Genomic DNA, 26,999 nt, shown 5'->3' on the forward strand with positions numbered 1-26,999 from the left:
AAATAGCCCATGCACTAGTGTACAATTCTTGTAGCCTTTTAAAAGAACAATCTTACAAAAATGTCCCTATAATGCAGGGGTTGTCAAACTTTTTATAAAAGGCCAGATTGTATATACTTTTGGTTTTTGAGAATATAAAAAGATCTCTGTTGTAACTATTCAACTTTGCAATTGTAGTAAGAAATAAACTTGGATATGACAGCTGCTGGCTGCAACATGTCCTCTCACTGATCACTAGGATTGATTTGGCTAATCTGGTTGACTAGGCAGGAGTCTCCTTTCTCCCTTACTACTGATGTGCACCCTTCCCAAAGCGGGGTGCTCCATCAGAGAAGATGACTTTCCCTGATAGAATAGGACAATTTTTCCCCCCTTAATGGCTGCAAAATGTTTGTTAGAAATTGCATTGCGATAGATCAAAGAGAGAGGAGTAGAACTGGACAGGGAAAAACACCCAGATCTCAATGTTCTCAATTATATCATACCCACAGCATGTATACCATAGCTCAGTGTCCTCTTCACATTTCAAAATGGTTATACAAATGTTGGAGGCAGGGGTGATGGCTGAGGTCCCAAAGGCCAGTAGGGCAGAAGAGGTGGCCCATGGCCCAGGAATGATGATAAATAGTCATATATGGAGTAGAGAGAGCATGTAGGCCCACTCTGGGAAAGGAGCTGTGGGGTAAGAGCTGGGGGTTGTGTCTTCTTGTAGCCATACAGAACTGGAATCTGGAGGGGAACTCAATTTGCTTCTGTAGATTCTCCATTTCTTCACTTTTCTGTTGCAGCTCCCTAATTCCTCAATAGTCAACTCCTGTTTCTGTTCTGCCTCCGACAGCTGCCTCTGGGATTCCATCTGCTCATGTTCCTTAATTTTCAGCTTCCTGCTCCTTCTTCCTATCCAGTGAGGCATTTTTCTCCAGGACTAGCCCTTCCTCATAATTCTCTCTCCCTTCAGAGGTAAGATCTTCATCTAGAGACAATGGGGCCCAGGGGGTTTCAGGCCTAAAAAGTGAAAAGGGAGCCCAACTGGCTTCTCCTTTGAATATGGCAGCTCATGAGACCAGCAGTCCAGGGGTCTGAAAATGTGGGTGTGAATATGCTCAGTGACTAAGCCTGGAAAGTTTGTGTTCCTGGGCACTGAAGTGTGTAGGATTGGCTTCCCTGCCACACCAGAAGAGGACCATTATTTGGTACTATGTAAGTAACTATAGTGCTCCTCTGCTTGAACTTCCAATCAAACTCTCAAGAAAGCAACCAAAGATCGATACATAAAGAAATGGATGTGGCTGTGTTCCAAGAAAACTTTACTTATAAAACAAGCAATGGGCTAGATTTGGTATACAGGCTACAGTGTCTCAAGTATTTAAATTAAAATAATTGTGATGCCACCTTGTTCCCTTTTAAAGGAACAAGGACCTATGGGAAGGCATACGAGTCCAGTAAATCCAATAAAAGCATAACAATCCAGTGGTTCTCAATACTTTTGGTGGCAGAAAGCATTTATTTATTTAAAATTAGTAAGAACCTCTGGTAGCTTTTGTTTGGGTGGGTAATATTCATTTATAGTTACCATGATTTGAAATTAAAACTTAAAGATTTTAATATATCAATTAATTTAAAAAGTAAGAACTCATTAAATGAATAAATAGTAAATAATATTTTCATTAAAATGACAGTTTATAAAACAATACAAAACAAAAATCAGTGAGAAGAATGTTTTATATATTATCCCAAGCCTCTCTCATGTCTGATTAAGGACAGTTCTCTTATTTGCTCTGCACTCTGTTTGTTGTGATACATTGTTTTGGTTGAAGTATTTAAAGAAAAGATGACCTCACAGAAGGTGTCATTAAAAAGGAAGAGAAGTATATTACTAGGCTTTTCAGATAAAAATGTCTCCATGATAACAATCACTTTTTTATGCATTAAATTCCATTGTCAATCTGATTTTTATTGTCTCTACACTTTTCATTGTTTATTTGGGAAAAAACTGAACCATAACATTATGCAGACTTTAAAAATACTGACACATTTAATTATATAACCAAAAAAATTCCACAATATCATCAAAGAGTGTATATATATTTAGAAGTTGTCAAGCTCACAGTGGCAGACACAAGTTTTCTAAAATTCTAGAACTCATCTAAAAGCTCCAATTTCATCATTTGTAACAAATGTTGACTGTTTTCCTTGAAGTGACAGGCTCACTTCACAAACATGAAAATATCTGCTACGTACCTAAGTCTGAATAGCTACAACTTAACTGTCAGTGGTTCCACCAAAAAAAAAAAAAAAAAAAAAAAATTGGTGACCTATGGGAAAAAGGGGTTAATTGAATTCACAGCCCAAACAACTTCACAAGTACTTTTCTGGAAACAGCCATTAGATTTCAGTACACAGTAAATGGGTTTTCTACAAATACCCTGTATTTGTCTTATAGAGTATTAAAGAGGAAAGGTTCAAAATTTAGTAAAAATAATTTTACTGATTGAGCAGCTCCCTTTTAAGTGAAATTGGCTTATTGTGCCAAAGTATGGCCGTGTAGAATACAATCATTATTAGTACACATTTGGGGGAGCGGTGTTTTGATAGTGCTGATGCATGAACATTTTTTGCCCAATACTGCTTTGGTACCAACACTATAAACGTCAACATGTGATAAAAATTTTTAAGAAAAGTTTTATTATGATGAAAATAGTTTTATTTCATGATAAGGATCAGGTATCCAGGTTTCCCAGCCCACTCTGGTAATACAGTTTAATATATTTATACTCATGCAAAACCAGCAGTAATATACCTATCTGTCCACCACACAATATTAATATGAGCCTTTCCATTTTTGTTTCCTTCTCTTTTTAAGACATCATGCCTAAAAGAATTTGGACTAAAATGTATAAGACACTTGAAAGTATATTTCTCTATTATTATAAAAGAAAAGACTTTTTAAAAAAACAGTGACAATTCTTACAGGAAGGTAAGGTGCCAATGCTCCACAGGATTCCGCCACAAGTAGTCGTCTTTCTGGGTATTTGTGATTAATCTAGAGCAAAAAATAAATAAATCAAGCATAAATAACATACCCTCTCTTCTTCCAACAGAGAATTACTTTTCACCACAAATCCTGTTAAGAACGCAATCAAGCTTCTTCCTTTTCCACTTCTGGGAATCCCTGTGTGGCTATACCTGGATCAGGAATAAGGGAATCAAGGAGAGCCTAAACATGAGGTCACAGGGGTCATCTGTTAAAGAAAAAAGGGAAAACCAAAGATGAAAATTTGGCAAGGTGTCTAGAAATTATGTGTTTCCCTAAGACTAGACTTTCCTTAAGATGTCAGGAGAAATCCAGAACCTTTCTCTAGCAACAGCGTCACAGTTTTTTAATTTGCAAAATCCAGCTTCTGGATCATATAGATATGGTCATAATATATGCCAGTCTTTTTAGCTAAAGAGTTAGGACATAAGTTAATCAATGATTTAACCAGATGGACCAGAACCATGATTTTCTTTTTAAAGGAAGAAGACTTTATTTTTTGTTTGCATATGCAAACTGATGGGGTTTTGCTATTGTTATGACTACACTGAACCATAACAAAAAATAACAAAAGAAAGGACACATACTGGGTTTTGTTCCCGTATGTCTTCTTCATAGAATATAAATCTTTCTTTGACTGGAAAAGAAGTGTATCTGTTCTCATATTCCCATATGAAAAGGTGACATAATTCAATAATGTATTGGATGCCTAAAATTAAGAAAAGAAATTATATAGTAATCTACTGGGCAACAAACTTGAGGTAGATGGCTAGACAGATCCCTGATATCCATGTTTATTCATGTTACAGAAGAGGTGGTGGTAGAGATGTTTATAACTGACATCTCTAAATTAAATTTAATCCAGATACAGTTACCTCAAAAACAAGAATGCTTTGAATGTCAGAATATGGTACATATAAAGTTTCATTTTGTTTTTCTTTTGTCTCCAAGTTAAATGAACATACAAAAATCAATTTAATTTACATATTAGAAATGAACAAACTGAAAATAGAATTAAGAAAATAATCCTTTTTATAATAGTAACAAAAATAATAAAATTCTTAGGAATAAATTTAAAAAAGAACTACATTTTGAAAACTACAAGCCATGATTGAAAGAAAATTTAAAAGACCCAAATGAATAAAAAAGTTACCTGAATTCATAGGCTAGAAGACTTACTAGAATGGAAATACTTTCCAGATTAATTTATAGATTCAATGAGTTTCTTATAAAAGTTCCAGCTAGGCTCTTTGTAAAAATCTACAAGTTAATCCTAAAATTCATATGGAATTCTAAGGAAACCATAAAATAGTCCTCACTGAGAACCAAATTCAGGGGTCAATGTTTGTTTTAGAGTAATAAAAGTATTTTAAAATTGACTGTGGTGGTGAATATATAACTGTGAATATACAAAAACCACTAATTTGTATACTTTAAATGGGCTAGCTATATGTTATTAGAATTAACTTTAAAAAACTGTGTTGGGATGGGGATGTGGCTCAAGTGGTAGCGCACTCGCTTGGCTTGTGCGGGGCACTGGGTTCAATCCTCAGCACCACATAAAAATAAAATAAAGATGTTATGTCCATCGAAAACTAAAAAATAAATATTGAAAAATTCTCTCTCAAAAAAAAAAACAATAAAAAACGGTTAAAATGTACACATTTATAACTGTATATATAATTATAAATTCAAAGTTGCATATATTATATATCTAAGTTAATTTTGACTTTGATTAGACCTCAGCCTATATTAGTATTCACTATAATATATAGATGTATGACACTGTTAGAGGTAATTATTGCTATATGTTTTGTTCACTTAACATACTGAACTTGGTGGATCCACCATATTTAATGGGGGGAAAAAATGACCAAAGCAATTAGGACTAGAGCTCTAAATGACTACATACATTAGTGATATTCCAGAGATCATTATTTTTCTTAAGAAACTCACTATATTATTGTAAACATGGCCATAAAATCTGTCTCCATAAATGAGAAATCTATCTTTTTTTAAGGTGGAAAAATAAGGTGCTTAATAATCTAAACATCATCTAAAAAGTCAGTAATTCCAGGTTCTAAAGTGGAATGGAAATGCCAAAATTCAATACAAAATTAAAGTACCGCTAATAAAATAATGAATTAAATTATAAATACAAAAACCTCCCATATATAAGGTCTACTCTTTATACAAATGTATCTATATTATATACAAGTACACAGTATATACAAGATACATTTCTATTTACACACACACACACACACACACATTTTCTTTTTGTTTGTCCTTGAATGCATCAAGCATATTCCCATCTCAGGCCCTTTGTACTTCTTTCATGTTACTTCATTCAGATTCTTGCTTAACCATCACTTTCTCAGCGATCCCTTCTCTTACCGTCCATTCTAGGAAAGCATTTTTCATGTTTATCTAACCCTTCTTCTGCTTTATCATTCTTCATGGTATATTCACTACAAGATAGCATATTATTTGTTAACTCTAATCTCCCACTAGGATGTCTCTTCTGTTCACCACTATATTCCTAGTCACTACACAAATACTTAGCAATGAAATTAGTGTTTCATAAGTATTTGTTGAATGAATGCATAAAGGAAAATATTCCAGAGCATCCTTTAGCAATTGTAAATCACTATGTTGAGATATAGAAATAGCTGCATAATTTACATTCCATAAATTTCCTAATGGCATTTAAAAACAATATAAACTTTTATAAGAAATTAGAATATAACAGCTAAGGCAAAATCTAGTATAGTTAATTTACCTGCTCCCAACATTGTGGTAAAAGTTCAGCCTCTACACGTGTTGGTCCAACATGACGTGCAAACGCCACACAACCTGTCAGTATCATTTGCCTGAAAAATAGTACAAAACAAAAACAATAACAAAACCAACAACCTTGTATTTACATTAGAAAACACAAACAGGACCAAGAATTAAAAAGAGTTACTCCTAAGCACTGTTCATTGCTGTTTTTCAATACGCATCAATTTGAATTAAGTACAAAATGATCCACTAAATCTTTGTTGTATACTGAAACAGCTACTCATTTACCACAATGCCTGCAACCCACCCCTCCACCTCCAGTGGTGGAGACTAAACTCAGGGCCTTCAAACACCAGTGAGCTATACTTGCAGCCTAATCCTTGTTACTTTTATCTACATGCTTCTCCTTAATACTTATAATACCTGATGTGTCTACTTCTCTCTCTCTATATATGCTTTTTTAACTTTTTTATTCCCTTCCACTTTAGGAGGGCAAATAAATTGAAGTGAATAGAAAGAAAATGTGACAAGAAAATTTCAAGCCACTTTAGATGCCTACTCCTTCATGAAAATTTCCTAATATATGACCAATATTTCCCCCACTATATATATGTAATGTATGTTCCAGAAATATTTGATAATTTAATCAATTTTCTTTTTCTTTTCTTTCTTTCTTTCTTTTTGGTACAAAGGATTGAAATCAAGGTGCTTAACCACCAAGCCACATCTCCAGCCTTTTAAAAATGTTTTGAGACAGGGTCTCATTAAAGTGGCTGAGGCTGGCTTTGAACTCACTATCTTCTTGCCTCAGACTCCTGGGCTGCTAGGATTATAGGTGTGCCACCCCACGTGGCTGTAATCAATTTTCTTAGGATTTAAGTATGTTGAATACTTATTAGAGACTTCAAATCATCATATCATAAATACACATAAAAACTGTAATCAATTTTCTTAGGATTTAAGTATGTTGAATACTTATTAGAGACTTCAAATCATCATATCATAAATACACATAAATTTCAATAGGAAAAAAACATTAGGTCCTTGAAAACAAACTTCTTAGCAAAGTTAACTTAAATTCAACATTCTAGAAAATATTTTAGTTTTGAAATATAGTTAAAATAGAAGAGGTCAGATGGCCTACAGATCACTAATAGCACTAGAAGAAAATAGCCCCCTATGACAAAGAAAACCAAGATTGCATGATTAGTAAATAACACAGGTAGAAGAAATATGGCATCAGTTATGGTTGTTAAAAAAGAATTGGCAAGGGGCTGGGGTTGTATCTCAGTGGTAGTGTACTTGCCTAGCATGTGTAAGGCACTGGGTTCGATCCTCAGCACCATGTAAAAATAAGTACATAAAATAAAGGCATAAAAAATAAAATACAATAAAGATAAAAAAACAAGAATTGGCAAAAACATATTTAATATTAAATTTTTTCTTAGGATACTATCAAAGAAGCCTAAGAGTCATTAATGAAAAATAACAACAGATCATGTCAAATATACTATGCTATCTTATATTTTTTGCTTTGTTCATTTGTTATTTGTTTTAGAGAGGTTATTGTTAATTTATTATTCTATTTTAGTAAACAGTCATATATTTCTGAAAGGTGAAATCAGATAAAGAATGGAAATCAGTGCTTAATTCCTGATGCAGCTTAACCTGAAATAAAGCTAGTAGTACTTTTGGCCACCAGGTGGCACCTATAAATTTTACATGCAAAGTCTAAAAATGGACTCTAAAGACTTGGGTTTTTGCCTTGAAAATCTAGAAATAAAAACGTAATATATGTATTTCATTACATATATACATAATTACATATATACATCATTATGTCCTTGCATTAAGACAAACTATTTACTGGGGTTGTAGCTCAGTGGTAGAGCTTTGCCTAGCATGTGTGAGGCATTGGGTTTGATTCTCAGCACCACATAAAGATAAATAAAGGTCCACCAACAACTAATAAAATATTAGAAAAAAAAAAAAGACAAACTATTTGCCCTGTTAAAGTTTTTATAGTTGTCCTGCATATGGGATGCTAGGGCATAATGGGCTCAGTTACCAAGCTAGAGAACAATATTTTTCAAGGAAAAAATAAAATTCTAATTTTCCTATACAGTACCACCAAACTGTTCTTAGAAAAATTTCAGATCACAATGACTGACACTAATATGGTGATTTAATTTATCTTATTCTTACTTGACTAGCATGTGAAGGCTGCTGGTATAAATTACACTTGACCCTCTCCACTTGCTCTCACATATTTTAAGAGCAGGAGAGATATCTACTATAAGAGTTTCAAAGTCAACAAGACTGTTTCTGTACTCGCTGTTGAAGAGTTCCTTGTATTTTAAATTTTGAGCTTGATTTGTCTCATGGTTCACTTATTCATGATTCTCTCAAATTCTCAGAAGACATAAAAATTTTAAGTCCAAAAACCTAGTCCTAAAAGTGCATAAACCTACCAAATGATACAATTTGTTTATTATTATAAGCAAAAAAGCATTTTTTTCTCATTAAGAGGGCTGGGGTTATGGCTCAGCAGTACAGTGCTTGCCTAGCGTGTGCAAGGCCCTGGGTTCGATCCTCAGCACCACATAAAAATAAATAAATAAAACAAAGGTGTTGTGTCCAACCATAATTAAAAAAAAATTTGTGCAAGCCCTCATTTCCATAACTTTCCTTAATATTTAAAGGTTTTTACTCTCTGAAGTAGATATCTATTGTTGCTTGATCAAAACTCATGTCTTTTTATTCTGATGAATCATTGTGATCTGTGCTCTTCCCTCTCACTAGCTTAAGGATAACTCATCACTCAGACCTGTCTTTCCATATGGGCAAATGGTCTCAAGAATAATTAAAACAAAACACTATCCTTCTAGACACAATGTAAATGGTTTATGGATAACCCTATGACATAGAAATTCATATGTTATGTCTTATAAAGCATAACTATTATGATCATGTTCTACCAGGTTCATCTGTGAGATACCTGGGAGAAATCGAGCATGAAAAATGAAGGCAAAGAAATATTCAAATTAGAAGTCCATAGGTAATTAATACAAAAGTGTACAAATTCAAAATGAGAATTAGAATAAGAATGAAAACACTGTAGAACCTTGTGAATGGAACAAGTGTTTCCTCTGTTAATTAAAAAAATACAAGAAATGTTTACTGTTAATTTACATGTACCTTCAAACTTCATTCATAATTAAAGAGGAACTAGGATCTCACGGTTGAGGTAGTGACTGCATACATATTTCAGAGGATTAACAAACTTGCTCATTTTAAAACAGAAAGACTTGGATAAAATATATGGTGGTTAAGTTTGTGAAAATGTCATTATAAGGGAAAATTTTAAATGGCTGTACAGAAGTTTATGAAGGAAAATTTAAGCTTTATGCATGCATTTTTATAAACTTCTATCGGATGAAGCAGTAGTTCATGTCAACATGCTTTCAAGGCTATTAATCTATTGATATAATATGAACTCATGCCTTGTAAAGGCAGTTTTTCAAACATTTTACAGAAAAATAAGGCATAATATCTTAGGAACATATACATTACATTTTGTCCATCATCATGAATAAATAGCAAGTGTTGAAGAGTTCCTGGAAATTACTAAAACCATGGACATTTGGGCAAACAATTCTTCAACCCTTCAAGTGGCCAGTGGATATAGTGGTATACCAATAATTTGAAATTTATGATTTACAACATGGATTCAATTTTCAGTAATGTCCAATCTATTAATTTGTCTTCAATGTAAATTTGAAAATATTGTATATGTTTTCTCCTTGTTATCTTCTCTTATTCTTTAAACAGTCTTTTCCATCTAAGTTTACATAACAACCATGAGCTCTTGCCTCTAGAGTTTTAGGATTCCAAATAATGTTTCTTTTTTGTAATCAATTTTCAGAAAATGCTTTTAATCTGAATTTTTAGAAGAACTGCTATTTTCATTATATAGAATTTTATAGGGCTCATGTCAATTCTGTTTACTAATCTTTAAAAGAAATTGATCCAGCTCCAGTTTATTCTGAAAGGGAGGGAGAGAGTATGACTAACAGCTTTACTCCCAAGATAGCTCAGGTACATGAAACAAGATAATTTAATTTGGTTCTGCAGAATCTAGGTTTGCTTTTCTCTTTTCTCAATATCAGTATTTCTTGACTAGGATGGGAATTTATATTGTAAAAGATGAGACAATCTGGAGCTTTTATTCAACCAAATATAATGTATGAATAATTAACACCTGCTATGTACTTCTAGGGCAATTTCTGGTCTTTACCTGGCTTTTAGGGTTTTGCAAAAGACCATATATTCCAGGATGAAAGGCACCCTCTGCCTTTCATCCTTTCATCCTGGAATATATGGTCTTTTGCAATACTTCATGTTTATTGGAAATATTAATCTGATTAGATAAAGAGGTCTGGACAATAAAGGAAGGTAGAAGTAACAGGCTGCCTTACATAAAAGAACAAATGACTGAGGCCCTTCTACCTTTCACTCAAATAAAAAATACTTTCATCAAAATAAAAACTAAGGATCTTAGATTTGTCTCCTTAATCCAGCCTCACTCAGTGATACTAGAGTAACAGAAAAATTTCTCAGATCCTTTAAATGGTTGTCTGTTAAACTTTTTTCTCACAAATGCTTAGTATTTATATCTTAGTTTTTAAAAATACATTTTCATGTCTTCCTAGCAAATTCCAAACCGGAAACAAAATAAAGAAATGTCAACCTTAAACCCAAAACAAAAGAAAACAAAAGCAAAACTTGCTTTCCGTTGAGAGCATTTCCTTATGGGGTAAATCATAAGAAGTAGCTTAGAATCTATAAAGGTTTTATTGCTTGCTTTTATAGGTCTTAGTACTCATTAAAAACAGTGCCAAGAACATATGTAGGCAGATAAAGTCAGGCTTCTTTGAAAATCTCTTTCCTGGAGGAAGGTTAGTTTTCTATCTGTGGAACATTACAATGCCTGAGAGATCATTGGGTATGTCCAATTTTATGCTATGTCACCTAACTATGGCTTGTTGCATTTGGAGGGGAAAAAAGAACAGTAGTTTTCTTGGCAATATGCAACTTATCTGTACCACTTGTAAAGCCCCTATTAAGACCCTCATGCCTGTTTGCTCCCTTTTCCTTATACTGATGGTTTAGAGAATAGTCTAATCATTAACTACTAGGAAACTCTACTAGAAAACAGCAAAGTGTTTTAGTAGAAGACAGAATTTTCAGATAAAAAAAATAAATATCCTGCTGTGTTCAAGGGAAAATATTTATATTTTTAAAATAAACATTTATATTTTTAAAATAAAATAAAATTTCACTAAAATTTAGGACAATTTCAATGTGAATTAGTCCTCAAAAATACAAGATAATTTAGATAATATCCATCAGAACCTGTACTTGTCTAGTGACTTTCAGAAACTTTAACTTTAAAAAGTTATTTTTGCTTTAGGTTTTATTTATTATACGTAGAATAAATTTCTCAGAGAATTCTGCATTATCTTTTTGTTTGTTGTCATAAATTCCAGATTTCCTTAAAAAAGAAAATGGGAAGGGAAGGTAACTTGATATAGGACATTATGCTTTGAAATGCATTTTTTAGAATTTGAAACTATCAATGAGTGATACCAGGATAGTGAAAGCTCCAATGCCACTAGAACAGATAGAGGGAAGGAAAAAAGGCATTTAGATTACAATGCCCATCTTGTTGACAAATTAGAAAAGTGAATAGATCAATACTGTATTTATTTCCCAAAGAAGTAATTACACCCACCTTTGCTCATCATCTGGTCTCTTGATCAAATTGAAAAGTATGTGGAGAAGCTGATCTCTCTCTTTAGGCTCAGGATGTAGACATGCTGTACACAATATGAGGGGGATCAACTCCTGAAGAAATATGAAGGTGGAAAATTTCAAAATGAAAATACACTGCAAAATGTTCTTAAATGGATGTTTAAACATCAACACAAAAAAGAGTAAATTTTAAGTTTCTAAGTTTGATAATTTGAAACACTGAAAACATTAAAACATACTTATGCTGGTTTTGGAAAGCATAAATAATAATGTAATAAAGTTACATAAGAGTCAACTAACCTTGTTATTTTATCCAGTAATTCCCAAGGTTCCACTAGTTCTTTACACTAAATAACTTTCCATCATTTGACAAGCAGATATAGTAATTTTAATTGTGAAACTGTTTTTAAGTGAAACTTGCAGAAATTCACTATATTTCAAAACTTAAAAAGATAACAGAAAATAAAAACAACCTTCCTTGCATCCACAAATATAATGTATCTTCCTTAGGATTAAATAGAATCTAACAATTTTAAATCCTTCGCATCTAATCCAATGGCTAATTATAAACATCATTTCTGAGTTGGAGAGGTAGCTGGCTCAGGGGCAGAGTGTTTGCCTAGCATGCTAGAGGCCTCTGGTTCCATACCTAGCACAGGAAAAAACAAAAATCAAAACAAAACACCTCCACAGGTTGTTAAATCTTCTCAGCATTTAATAGCACAGAATATCAGTAGAAATAAGTTAAACTATAAATTTTTAAACATATTTTGTATATTGTACCATATGTTCAACATGCAGAGGTAAATTCAACATTTTGTAAGAATGTAATAGCCAAAAGTTTACTTCTCACTTTCACACAAATATTTGAAACTAAGGTTATTTCACATTTTAATCAAATTACGATAAAATTCTGAACACTGAATACATTAAAGTGTATTAATACTTTTAATTTTGGAGTGGATTTTCAAATCTAATGGGAATAAAAGTCCAAAAGTGATAAAATATTTTTGGAAACAAATACTCTAAAAATAATACTTTGAAGCTATTTTAAATTAAACACTATAATGTACTAAGGAGAGAATGATATAAACCCAAGGAAAATATGATAAAAGTTTATACTTTAAGAAGTATTTCCTCATTTTGAAGATGCTTGCTTAGATAGATGATATAATTTTTCAAGTTGATTATTAATCCTAAAGGCATGACTACAAGGCCCTTTCCATTATTTCTGAAGCCTTTATATATTATGTTATAACTATATGGTTTAAATCTTAAATTTATGGTACAAAAGAGGAGATACACGAGTAGTAGAAGAAATTGAAAACTATTGTTCTGTCATTTTCAATCTTCCTATTTGTAAGCCTTTGTAGGTTCCAGATTACAAAGTAACTGAAAAGGGAAAAAAAAATAGGGAAAATAATTTTGGACTGAAATGAGGGATTCTGCAATCTGTATACGGGGTAAAAATGGGAGTTCATAACCCACTTGAATCAAAATGTGAAGTATGATATATCAAGAACTATGTAATGTTTTGAACAACCAACATATATATATATATATATATATATATATATATATATATATATATATATAAAGAAAGCACATCAAGTAATTAAAAAAAAACAAACTAATATTTTTGCTGGGTGTGGGGGTGCGCACCTGCAATCCCAGTGGCTTGGAGGCTGAGGCAGGAGGATCACAAGTCCAAAGCCAGCCTCACCAACTAGTAAGGCCCTAAGCAACTCAGCAAGACCCTGTCTGTAAATAAAATATAAAAAGGGCTAGGATGTGGCTCAGTGGTTAAATGCTCTCTGGGTTCAATTCCCAGTACCAACCAACCAACCAACCAACAAACACCCCACAAACAACAACCACTACCACTTAATATTTTCACTAGACACTTAATGTGATGCTTGCTGGATTAGTCCTGATATTGTAGGGTAAAATAAAACTTTTAAAACATATTAAATATTTTGTCTGATTTGTAAGTTTAACAATATTAGGGTTAAGACCATTAATACCAAGGACTATTCTTAGTTGATTCCATTTAGGCTGCTGAGATCCAATGTCACTAATGAGAGAACCAACACAAAGTATTAAAAGGGTGTGGTTAGAGTATTAACCTTAAGGATGAAAAGGAGTTATTCTGGAAGCACCAACTAAAGGAGAAATTATTCTGATGCCTGAAAACCAAAAGGGATGTAAAAGTTTTACTTATATTTACTCTTCATGTCAGATCTTTCTCTCCTGATAATTTTCTTGTTTCCTCCTAATCTCTCTACTTTCTTATTATCCCTACATGTATACTTAAAATATTTTTTTCATTCTCCCCTAGTTCATTATTCTTTAAAGGTAAAATTATAAATAAAAGATATTTACTATAATTGCACATACACAGTTTAAAACATGTAGTAGTAGTGTGTTAGCTTTATCTAAAAAATAAGCATAACAAAATAATTTTGTTGTTGTTTATTCTGTACGTCTTACATTTTATTTTATCATGAGGCTCAGTAATCCTTAATCAAAAGGAAGGTTTAGTGTCCTGTGTTAATACCGACAATCTTGTAACTGGAATATGGCTACACATGTGCAAAATTGAGATCACTGTCCCAGGAACTAGAAGAACTTCTGTCTTGGTAAACTACTTAGAACCTGAGAATGTAAGGAAATGCAAAAACTTCTTATTTTCCTCAAGCGAAACATGTAGGAATTAAGATTAGTGTAGAAATGTGGTGCTGAGGATCGAACCCAGGGCCTCACATGTGCTAGCCACGCAATCTACTGCTGAGCCACGATATTTATTTATTTATTTATATGTGGTACTGATGATCGAACCCAGTGCCTCACACATGTAAGGCAAGTGTTCTACCACTGAGCTACGGTCCCAGCTCCCTCTATCATCTTTTAAAAACTTTTCTTACAATTCTGATGCAACAATTAAAAAACGGTCCCTGAATTTTCTTCAAAGCAAGTGATAAGTGTTTTAAAAATGCCTCTGTGACATTAAATATAAAAGAAACATTGAAACTAGAGCAATGTAAGAAATATCTGATCCTTTTTAATATCTATTTAAGATATATCTAAATCCTTTTTAATGACAAAAATCCTTAAGCCTATTAGATTTAATGCCCCATGTAATATTAAAACAATTAACAATAATACTCTAATGGTAACATTAGATCCATAGGTAATTTTTTCTCTCACATATGAAAAGTTGTATGTCCACATTTAGAGGTAATAAGAATCTTAAATATTTTAAAATGAGTTTTTCCCATCTGGATAGTAATCAATAGTGTGTACAGAAGTGAAATACAAAACTGATTGCCCTCTGATAATTACAGAAGAAATCAGTGTGATAATCCTATTATATATTTCCTAAGACTTTTAAAATTAATTAATGGGATTATTAGGATTTTGCACTTTATTTAAGTAAATAACATTAGTTGCAATTCATTTGGGTTTTGCAATTTTAATAACAAATCTATTTTTCTCTACTTGAAGGATCTCCTGCCTCTCAAGTCCCAAGTTACCCATTGAATTTTACAGAGTCAGTAGGAAAGCCCTCTAGCAGAGTCAGTAGGAAAGCCCTCTAGCATATTAATATTAATCTTATGAGTGAAACAATTTCTTTTTTTTTTTTTTAAAGAGAGAGTGGGAGGGAGAAAGAGAGAGAGAGAATTTTTTAATATTTATTTTTTAGTTCTCGGCGGACACAACATCTTTGAGGGAGGGAGGGAGGGAGGGAGGGAGGGAGAGAGAGAGAGAGAGAGAGAGAGAGAGAGAAAATTTTTTAATATTTATTTTTTAGTTCTCGGAGGACACAACATCTTTGTTTGTACGTGGTGCTGAGGATCGAACCCGGGCCGCACGCACGCCAGGCGAGCGCTCTACTGCTTGAGCCACACCCCCAGCCCGAGTGAAACAATTTCTAATGAAATGTCTTTAGAGATAGCAAATCGCTTTCGAAATATTTACCTAATTGTATAACTATTTTTATTTAACTTCCTTACTCTTGTAACAAACTTCCAAAATATTTCCTATGTACAGTCTATTTTCCCAAGATATTATTGTTTGAGGGTTTTAAAGTTAGGGAAAAAAAAGTCACCTGCGAATATAAGATTGGTGTGTGTTTCTAACACAAAAGCAGGAGGAAAAAAGCATGTAAAACAAAATGAACGATTAAATGTTAAGGGGCAGGGGAGAAATGAAGTAAATAGATCAAATCAATGATCAACTTTCCCAACAAAGTCAGTCTGATCACATGGCTTCAATGGTGACTTTCAAAAAACATTCGAAGAAGTAGTAACACCAATTCTAACTCAAACTGATAAAACTGGAAGAGGACGGAACAATTCCTCCACATCCTATGAAGACAATCTGAACCTTATAACAAAGCTAGACAAAAATCCAACAAGTAAACTATAAATCAGTATCTCTTACATATACATATCTCTTACATATAATTAAAATGGATCAACAAAATACTAACATCAAATCCAAAAGCATATAAAAAAATTTATAAATCTTGACTACATGGATATCCCAACAAAATTTAATCAAAATATTATTAACTTCTCAACAGATCCTAAAAAAACATGTGGCAAAATTCAATGCCTTTTCCATGACAAAAACAATCAATAAACCAGGAAAAGAAAGGAACTTCCTTAATTCCATAAAGGCATTTATAAAAATTCTAGAACTAACATCATACTGAATGGTTTAAAAAAAAAAAAAAAAAAAAAACCCACACACAAACAAACCACTATAAAAACCTCTAAAGTAGATAAAAAATTCAGCAAATCTTCAAAGTGTGTGAATCTTATAATACACAAATATTTACTATATTTCTTATACACCAACAATGAATAACCTGAAAAGGAGATTATGAAACCAACGTCATATACAGTATCACCCAAAAGAATAAATAACCAGGAATAAATTTAATCAAGTGAAAAATCTGCACTTTTTCCCCCCTTTGCTTTGGAAATGTCCAATGATCCATTTTGAAAAATTGCAAAGTTGTGCTTTAAACTTATACAGAACTGAAGAATCCTCACACAAACAATATTGAAAGAAAGAAAAAATTGGAGAAATTCATACTTCCTAATTTTAAAACTAACTAACAACTACAGCAATCAAGAAAGTATAGGAGTAGCACAAGGATAGATATACAGATCAATGGAACAAACTGAAAGTCCAGAAATAAACAATATATAGCAAACTGATTTTTGAAAAAAGTGGCAAGAACTCAACAGGGAAAAATTTATTTCTGTTGAATACAGAAACAACAACTGGATAGCTAATATTAAAAAGAATAAACCTGTATCCTTACTCTCTATATAAAAATTAACACAAAGTGGACAAACAATTCTAATTAATATAACTAAAACTATATAAGAAAGCACAGAAGTATGTATTCTTGGCCCTAGATTTTGCAATGAATTCTTAGATTTGACACCAAGAGAAAAAAACAATAGAAGAGAACATATATAAATCAGACTTCATAAAAATAAACATTTGCCCATCAAAGAATATTATCAAGAATGTAAAAATAGGAGAAAATATTTGCAAATATTTGCAAATCATATATGTGAAAAGGGTTTCATACCCAGAATAAAGAATTCTTACAACTCAAAAATAAGACAAAAGCCCAGCATGATATGCATGCCTGTAATCCCAGCATCTTGGGAGGATGAGGTAGGAGGATTGCAAGTTCAAAGCCAGCCTGAAAAACTTATCTAGACATGTCTCAAAATAAAAAATAAAATGGGCTGAGGTTGTGGCTCACTGGTTAGTGTCCCTGGATTCAATCCCCAGTAACCCCCACCCCTTGAACAAAGAATCCAATTAATAAAACTATCAAAGGACTTGAAAAAATACACCTTCTAGAAGTCAGTAATATTTTGTTTGGAACAGTTGTGAAAGGACAGGGGAAACAGAAAAGCTTTCATTGAGTCTTTTTACATTTAAAAAGTGTTACATGAAGTGAATATATTACCTAATCAAAACCATATACACTGTTTCTAATGCTTTATGTAATCAGCTAGGATATTATTATGCTCTTTAGTTTGCTGATGAACATTAAAAACAACAACAAAAAACAGGAAACATTTTAACCATACTAACATATCAATAAAAAGGCTTATGCTGACAGGGGGTATATGAAACGTAATAAGAAAAAATCTAAAATATTAATCCTTCAATACAAGACGAGCTTTTTTTTTTTTTTTTAAAGAGAGAGAAAAAGAGAAGAGAGAGAGAGAGAGAGAGAGAGAGAGAGAGAGAGAGAGAGAGAGAGAATTTTTTAATATTTATTTTTTAGTTTTCGGCGGACACAACATCTTTGTTTGTATGTGGTGCTGAGGATCGAACCCGGGCTGCACGCATGCCAGGCAAGCGTGCTACCGCTTGAGCCACATCCCCAGCCCCAAAACGAGCTTTTTAAAAAATGTAGATTTAAGAAGTTGGGGTCAAATATTAAAAAATAATTCAAGGAATGTAATGAAACAAAACTTCCACTCTTTTTTTTTTTGTAGTGCTGGGAATTGAACCCCCCAGGGCTTTGTATATGCTAAACACATAAGGTCTTTTTTTTTTTTTTACTTTTTTCTTTTCTTCTTCTTCTTTTTTTTTTTAGTTGTAGTTGGACACAATATATCTTTATTTTATTTATTTTTATATGGCGCTGAGGATCTAACTCGGTGCCTCACACATGCTAGGCAAGTGCTCTACCGCTGAGCCACAACCCCAGCTCCTGGTTTTGTCTTTTTATGCCCAGGGACAGGTTTTAAACCAGACCAAGATAAACTTCATTGTTTAGCAATTGAATTTTGAGAGAAGATAACTTTGTTTTATTACAAATGGCTAATTTTAAGATAAATAGGACAAGAAACAAATAACTATGTAAATAAAAATTATCTGTTCTTCATGAAATTATAATTTTGTACTTTTTAAACATTAAAAATTTAAAAATCAGCCAGAAAAGTAAACATACCTCAAAGTAGATATATGTATGTGTGTGTGAGTATATATAGATCTCTATATATAATATATAAATTATAATGTGTCTGATTACCAATGATGCAAATTTATAAATATTTCATGCAGTTCAATCAGAATTTAGTGCTAGTCTTTTATGATAATATGGAAAACTAAAATAAAAAAGCTAAAAGTTCATCTCATAATTAGGTTTCTGTGACATTTACAGATATATTAAGAAAACATAGTAAAAGGGATGCAAACATTAATGCATGGTTATGTTACAAGCTGAAAAAGAAAAAGAAGCTCAAACATCATTCTGCCAGGCAGAACTGCAAAACAATCTGAAATTGGACACTGATCCTTCAAGACATAGAAAACTTCCATAATTCTTATTATCTTATTGCTTTTAAATGATTAGATAAAAATAAAATGACCAGCACAAATAGTTTTTTAACCTCTTGGAATTAAAAAATAACTATAAGAATAAAAGCTTTTAATACTCTACATTTAAATTTTCTTAAGGATCAGTACAAATTTCTTCTGCTAAATGGATAACGAAGGATGAGCTTTAAATGGGTTTTGCCAATGCATCATGTACCTATCATACTGTAGGTCCCATGAATTATAAGTAAAATTAGAGGTAAATATTAAGACAAAGAAACTTATGTTCTAAAATAGTCAATCCATTTATAATAAAAAATTTGTGAACTGGAAATTTATCTCTTAAACTGAATAATTTCAAGACACAATTTATTAGCAAATAAATAATCTACTATCATTTAAATAAGATTACACATAATTCTCATTAATCCTTTATTGGCTAAATATGATTTATAAATGTAACTATGAAAATAACTTCCTAGAAAGTTTTTAGACTATACGGAATAAAATATATACCTATAATTGTACCTTATTTATTTAAGGAACTATCAACAAGTTATCCACAAGGTAAAATCTAAAGGTATTTAAGTTATTACAGTCAGTATCTATTCTATCTATCCTATCACTATAATTATTCTATCACTATCATGTGTTACTGGCAAAAACACATAATAAAACTAACATTTATAATAAGTAACTACAAGTACATCTGAGGAAAGAATTACATAATTATTAGCCCCTGTTAATTTTCAATACTTAACAAGTACATTATAATAGCAGAAACAAATTAGTCAACTGGTAATATATATATATATATAAAGCGTTCATGACACATAAATGGACCTACAGTAATAGCTAGTGTTGCAGAAGCTAATAATGCTTTAAGCAAAATTGGAAAAACACGAATACCATGCAGTTTTACTGAACTCACCTGACAGAGGTGTAAAACCATTCTCTAGGAGCAGAGATGCATGCACAAAAGTAAGAATATGATTGCAAGTAACAGACTTTAACAAAATAAAAATATAACACTAAACTTCAAAAATGACAAAAAATGGACAACATGATGGCATTATTAAGGTGAAAATACTTGATGTGTTTTACCTCTCTCTTTGCCAACAGTACATTAGGAACAATGTGTGGCAGGCAGCGTCCCAGCATTAACATAACACTTTTTTCACTGTCTGCAATCCGAGACACCTACAAAACCAAATAATTAAAAAATGTTGACAGTGGAAGAATTCTGTGCAAAGGGCTGCGGTTGTGGTTCAATGGTAAAACGCTTGCCTCACATGTATGCGGCACTGGGTTCAATCCTCACCACTACATAAAAATAAATAAATAAACTAAAGTTATGGTGTCCATCTCCAACTAAAAGTAATAATAATAATAGAAAAAAGAGTAGGTTAAAAATGATTTGGATCCTGCCACCTTTGTTCTGAACACACATTCCAACATTATAACTTAGAGTAGTAAAGACCACAACAACACTGACTCCAAATGGCATTAACATTTTTTGGGCCAGAGATGAATTAAAGGGGGCACATTGGATAGAAGGAATAACTTTATTTATTTTACAGTGCTAGAAGGAAGAGCTTTTTTTTCTTCTTTTTGTTCGTGGTGCTGGGGATTGAACCTAGGGCCTTGTGCATGTAAGGCAAGCACTCTATCAACTGAGCTACATCCCTAGCCCAAGGAAGAGCTTTTAATGTTCTATAGCACGATAGGATCAGTATGGTGGACAAAAATTAACTGAATATTTCAAATAGCTATGATTTTGCATGTTCCAATACAAATAAATATAAATGTCTGAAATGAGAGACATATCAACTACACTAATCTTATCACTACCCGGTATTAATGTACTGAAATGTCACAACATACTCCATAAATATGTGTAATTACTATGTGCCAATTAAAAATAAAAAATGTTTAAAAGATAAAATAAAATAGTAGTAAAAAAATAAGGGTGAAGCCAGGGAGGCATATCAGGCTTTAATTCTGGGAACAAGTAGGGATTGCATAGGTTTGGGGTTGTTTATGTTTTTATCCCTGAAATATACGACTGCAATCACTATCCAGGAAGTTTGTACAATAAAGCTGCATATAAAAGGTGGCCCAAGGAAGCTGATATAATCTTTTTAAAAACATTATTTTTTAGTTGTAGTTGGACAATACCTTTATTTTTTTTATTTATTTTTATGTGGTGCTGAGGATTGAACCCATCGCCTCCTACATGTTAGGTAAGCATTCTACCACTGAGCCACAATCCCAGCCCAAGGAAGCGGACATAATCTTATAATGAAGATTTCCAGAGTGCAACCAAACCATCCTCTAGCTGTTTGATATTCCCAGAGATAATCTAAGATACAGCCCATGAAAGGACAAGTGGAATCAACTAAAAAACAGCTAGAAAAGAAGTGAAAACATAGATGGGGAACAGGGGGGAAAGCTCTCAAAATGAGTCTACAACAATTATAAGAGAAAAACAGTTATGATAGTTAACAAACTCAGCTATCAAAAACAATCATCTTGAATGAAAATAACCGCTATCTAAAAATGCCTGAAACATAAAACAGTATACACCTAAGTTAGTTTTCTGAATTGTGCCCAAAAGATGCTATCATTAGAATACCATTTTAAAAACAGAGACAAGAGATTACTTTAATATTAATAAACATAATCATCTGGGCTGGGGCTGGGGATCAGCAGGAGAGCGCTCGTTTAGCACGTGCAAGGCTCTGGGTTTGATCCTCAGCACCACATAAAAATAAATAAATAAAATAAAGATATTGTGTCAACTACTACTAAAAAATACTTAAAAAAAATCATTCAAAAGCAGAAATAATCAACTAATTTCCTTATAAGTTTAAAATTTAAGGTACTATTTATTAATAACAGACTTTCATTTGAACTACAATGTTATCATATATGCTTTTATATGAGACATGAAGAAGAAAATAGTAGAATACTTTAAGGAAGTTAATAAGAATATCTGGTGTCAATTACCTCTGATCCTAAACGACTATCTGCTGACATTCGACAAAAAGAAAGTAGTGCTTGGTGGAAAGCAGGAGACAATTTCCTAGAAGAAAACAATGGATGAAAAGGAGACAATACCAAAGAATTATCACTGACATTTAAGGCAAAAGTAGTGCATATTACTATTTCTGCATTATTTCTAACTTATAAACGTTAACCAAATTTCTGAACCATCAGTTACTTAGAGAACACTTCACTGAAGAAAAATACAGGGGGAAAAACACAAACCAATGATCCTGAAGTAGCTTGATGTTATGTGAATGAACAAATGGCCCTTAAGTTATTGGATCAAATCTGAAATAGTACAGTGGCAATGACTATAGAAAATATTTGCAAATTCTAAAATGAGGACTTTTCTCACCTCCAATTCTCCATGGTTCCAAAAAGATTAAAGAAGGTAAAGTAGATACAAAGTTTGACAGTATATTGCTAAGAGCAACTGAAGTTGTACTAATATGTATAACAATAACAAACTTTCATGTTAGAGACCCACATGTGGAGCTGTGGGATTGAACAAAGTGGCAAAATTTAAAGATAAACCAATGTTTATAATACATTTTAGAGGAAAAAGTCTTTTAGTAATAGAAAATATTAACCTATTTATATTTAATACAGAAGGTTAGACCCATTTACAGTTCTAACACAACACTGATCTCTATTATAGTGCATTCAAAAAATTATGATTAAGTTATACATTCTGTGCTCAACTTTATAAAGAAAAGGCTAACACCAAAACTTATATAATAATGCTTATTTAATATATGTCAAAGTGGTACCCAGTAATCTCTATGATTGCAGAGTTCAAGTGGTGTGCCAATATTTGAGTCTTTTGTTCTTTTATGTTCCTCCTATATTTTATCAAAGAAAGGAGCCATAATCTATCCACTTGCTTAAGCCAGAAAACACATATCAGCTTCCAATTAACTTCCAATTATCTTGCAAATCTACCAAAAATCTCTCAATCCTCATTCTCAAAGCTCTAACAGGTCTTACTCATTTCTTATTTGGATTCTTCCAATATATACACCTTATATTAGTCTCCTCTCTTTCAGTCTTGCTACCTTCTAATTATCTTTACCCTGCAGGATGCTTTCAATTATTCCTTTCATTTATATTTATTGGCCAAACCTATTTTTCAAAAAGCACACTGCTTTCTTTGTACAAAGTAATCTTTCTTAATGGAACACTCATCTCTTTTCCTGTAACTTAAGTCTTTCAGTCCCAGGTTAGATGACACTTTGATGATACATGAAATCTTTCCTGCTTTGATAACAAGGTTAGGGGACTTGATTGTGTGTTTTTCAAAGCAACAATTATATACCACTTTTGATACTTTAATGTAATTGCTGGATTGTCTCTCTCATACTATAAATTTGTAACTGAAGGAATTCCTATATGTCTTGCTTACTACTGCAATCCTTTTAACACTGAGGGGAACACAGTAAAAACTAAAAGAAATTCAGTTGAACGAATTTAATCTATCTCCTTTGGATTGTTTTGGAATAAAAAAATAAATAAATACAGTAGTTCTTCTAAAAACTAAAGAACTTATAATGCTATTACAATTGAGTATTACAAAAGATTTTTAAAATATCTTTTCCATATTGGAACTTTGAAAAAATACATTTTGAGGACTGTACAACATCTATTTCATCTCATTAACCCCATAATTACCTAAAGAAAAAAAATTAATAGGTATAAAAAAAATCCAATATTTCCCACTAATAAAAAGGACTTTTGAACCTAAAGCAAATTTAGTAATGCCTTGCTATTGCATCCTAGTAGTAGGTACAATATTTCTCTATTTAATAGGAGGAAGAGGTTTGTGGATAAAAATACACCACATTATATTTATAAGGATTAAAAGAGTCAGTATACATAAAGCACTATGAACTAAATTATATGCCCAAAACATATAAATACAGCCTAGTGAATATTCCTATCTTAAAATATTTTTTCAAATTATATCCTAAGAGATTTCAAAATTATATTTTGCCTTCTCAAGTAGATCATGAAAAACAGGGACCATGTTTTTTTCTTTGAGTTCAAGCACTGTAACTCCCCAAAATTAAATAAAGAGATTAAGAGAACATTTATAATACAATATCAGCAATAGAAGTAGATATAGGAAAATGACTGGGAGCAAAGATTATTCCCTTTTTAGTACATGAGCAACTGTGCAGCACTAAAACCTTCAGAATTTGATACTGACTGAACAAAGAAAAGGTAAAACGCACTGGCTAAGTGTATACAGCATAGTAACATACATATTATTTATGCACTTCAAAACCTAGCCCCTTTATTTATTATTTATTTCTCCTTGGTGTCATAAACTTTGCTATATGCCATGTTCCTGTAAAATGTAAAGAAATTCACACATTTGATCTGCAAATAAGAAAAATGAGTACAAATAATAACTGAAGTTCTTCCAGTTCAATAAAATAAAAGGTACATTTCAAAATAAAGGATGCATACTAACCTGTTGGGTTTATCAAAATGAACTGTGGTTTTACTTGCTGGAGAAGAAGATGGCATTCCTTCCCTTTCTATCCTGGGGAAAGAATCTGAAGAATTCTCTTTAAGAATAATGGAATCAGTTTTATCTGTTATTGAAGGATGGATATCCTTATTTTTTCCCTTCTCTAAATTATTTACAACTTGACTTTGTCCACTGTCTTCAGAGTCTTTGTGGGGAGATGGATCTAAGGAAGGTTGAATAGATTCAAAAACTGCTGGGATACCAAAGTGTTCATTTTTGAGGCAGTCCATTTCACTGCAGAACAAAAGAGAAATTACCATAGAACAACTTGAAAACTTTGTCAATAGCATAAACTCCATAATGGGTTCAATGCTTTAAAAATGTAAAATTAACAGCAAATGGTTTGGCAAATAATAATCTTTTGCGATACAATATTCACAAATGTTTCATTTACATAAAGGCACAGCTATAAACTCTTGAACATGAGTCATAAAAATGGCCTTATATACTTAGCTTTTGATTGGCACTTACTTTTCCTTTATTCATGTGCAAAGTGGGAGACATTAGATTATTATAAGATTATTATGGTATAAGAACAAAATAAAATAATGGGAAAAATGTACAACACTAATGTGGAAGAGTTGTCTTATCAATCCTGACACAACACGGGAGATCAAAATACCTTATTTCTTAGTTTAAAGACGTAAGCAATTATAATACCACCACAGTGATTTAAGAACTTTTTTGGGGGAGTAAAGGATTTTTAATTTTACATATATAAATCCAATATAATTCTTTGAGAATTACTAAAACATGAAAAATTATGCTTCACAATTGAAAAGTTGTTTCATATATGTATATAATCTACCACTGTCTTTACAAAGTTCAAAGAGAATTTTCACAAATAATGACTAAGTACTAACCTTTCAAGTCTTCTGATTTGTTCCATCAATGACCATTTCTCACTATTTAATAAACTAATTTTATCTTCTAATTTCTGTATTAGCAAAGAGTTCTAAAATCAAAAAAGGAGAAAAAGTAACTCAATATCTCATCATATGTTTTTACACAGTTTAAGTATTTTTTATGAACTTGAGTTCTTACCTCTACAGGTTGAGGCGTTTCAAGGGATGGAGGAAGACTGCCCAAAACTGGTGTAAGAGCCTCTAATTCATCTTCTTCTACTCCACTGGCAACATCCACAAGATCTTTACCAGTCACTTGATGATTTCCAAAATCTCGGTAAAGCTGTAGTAAGTCTGGAGGTTTTGGAATGTTTAATCCTACATCATCCCATAATTCAAAATCCTAAAAAGTAATAACATAAAAAAATCGTAGAGACAATTTTTATCTGGCATTTTATTATTGTTATTATTTTAGTTGTAGGTGGACACAATACCTTTATTTTATTTTTATGTGGTGCTGAGGATTGAATCTAGTGTCCCACAAATGCCAAGGGAACACTCTATCTCTGAGCCACAACCTCAGCTCCTTATCTGGCATTTTTTTAAAATATTTTTTTAGTTGTAGATGGACATAATATTTTTATTTATTTTTATGTAGTGCTGAGCATTGAACCCAGTGCCTCAGATATGTAAGGCAAGAGTGCTCTACCACTGAGCAACAACCCCAGCCCTATCTTGCATTTTTAAAATTACTGTCGATAACATCTGAAAAACAAAATATAACCATAAGTTTGCTGTAATGTCAAAATATGTTCCAAGTGATAAGAATTTTCATATTATTCATAAGTTTTCTGACATTCTAGGTAAGTAGGTTTAATTGTCTTAAATGTAAACTCTAACAGCTTAAAAAACGTGCTCAAATAACAGCATGAAGTCATTCAACATTTTTAGATTAAGAAAGTCATAGTTCATAAATTGTACCTAATGTTGCACATTACAAATAAACTCAATGATAGCACTGTTTTCTTCTTTCATTATCCAATCTATATATGATTAGTATAAACTCAAGTGGATAAATAGCTAATTTAATCTGCTTGTCTTTTTGCTGCAGCTCTTTTAATCTAACGTATGTTATCAAAAAAAATGCTTCTGGCAATTTTCAAAATCCAAATATCTGCTTTTTGATTTGCTGCATTTTGAAACATTCTTTTATTCAATCTAACACAACTTTATTAAAACTAAAAAAGGCATAGCATTTCAACTTCTATGGGCAAATATTTTTAGAAGAGCTTTAGAAGTTCTTGAGTAATCAACAATCAATATACTTTCTTACAAACCCATCTCTCCCTAATACATTAGAAAAGGCTTATTTGAATAATTAGACTGCTATTATTAAGGATTAATTTGACATGAATATGCATAGTCAGAGTGGGAGCTTTGGAGAAAACCAAACCCACATATGAAATTTCTGTTAGTTACCACACATTGTTGTTATAAATTAATTCGAGGCTTACATGAGTAATCTGTAAAATGGATATATTACTTATTAGCTCTTAGGATAAATGCAATAATTTTA

At 32.1% G+C, this 26,999-nt stretch overlaps 1 protein-coding gene across 5 annotated transcripts in view; it reads right to left on the reverse strand.

The window, feature by feature from the left end:
- The window catches only part of Relch (RAB11 binding and LisH domain, coiled-coil and HEAT repeat containing), a 99,254-nt gene that overhangs the window by 43,177 nt on the left and 29,078 nt on the right, over window positions 1–26,999 (reverse strand). For all 5 annotated transcript variants that reach the window (XM_076837034.1, XM_076837037.1, XM_076837033.1 and 2 more), the window contains exons 6-13: window positions 25,623–25,826; window positions 25,442–25,533; window positions 24,519–24,812; window positions 22,007–22,082; window positions 20,102–20,197; window positions 11,613–11,725; window positions 5,817–5,907; window positions 2,972–3,043 (exon numbers count right to left, since the gene is read on the reverse strand). In XM_076837034.1, coding sequence (XP_076693149.1) covers window positions 2,972–3,043; window positions 5,817–5,907; window positions 11,613–11,725; window positions 20,102–20,197; window positions 22,007–22,082; window positions 24,519–24,812; window positions 25,442–25,533; window positions 25,623–25,826 — 1,038 coding nt within the window. The remainder of the gene's footprint in view (window positions 1–2,971; window positions 3,044–5,816; window positions 5,908–11,612; window positions 11,726–20,101; window positions 20,198–22,006; window positions 22,083–24,518; window positions 24,813–25,441; window positions 25,534–25,622; window positions 25,827–26,999) is intronic.

Source organism: Callospermophilus lateralis, chromosome 17, assembly GCF_048772815.1.
Source record: "Callospermophilus lateralis isolate mCalLat2 chromosome 17, mCalLat2.hap1, whole genome shotgun sequence".
Taxonomy (NCBI): Eukaryota; Metazoa; Chordata; class Mammalia; order Rodentia; family Sciuridae; genus Callospermophilus; species Callospermophilus lateralis.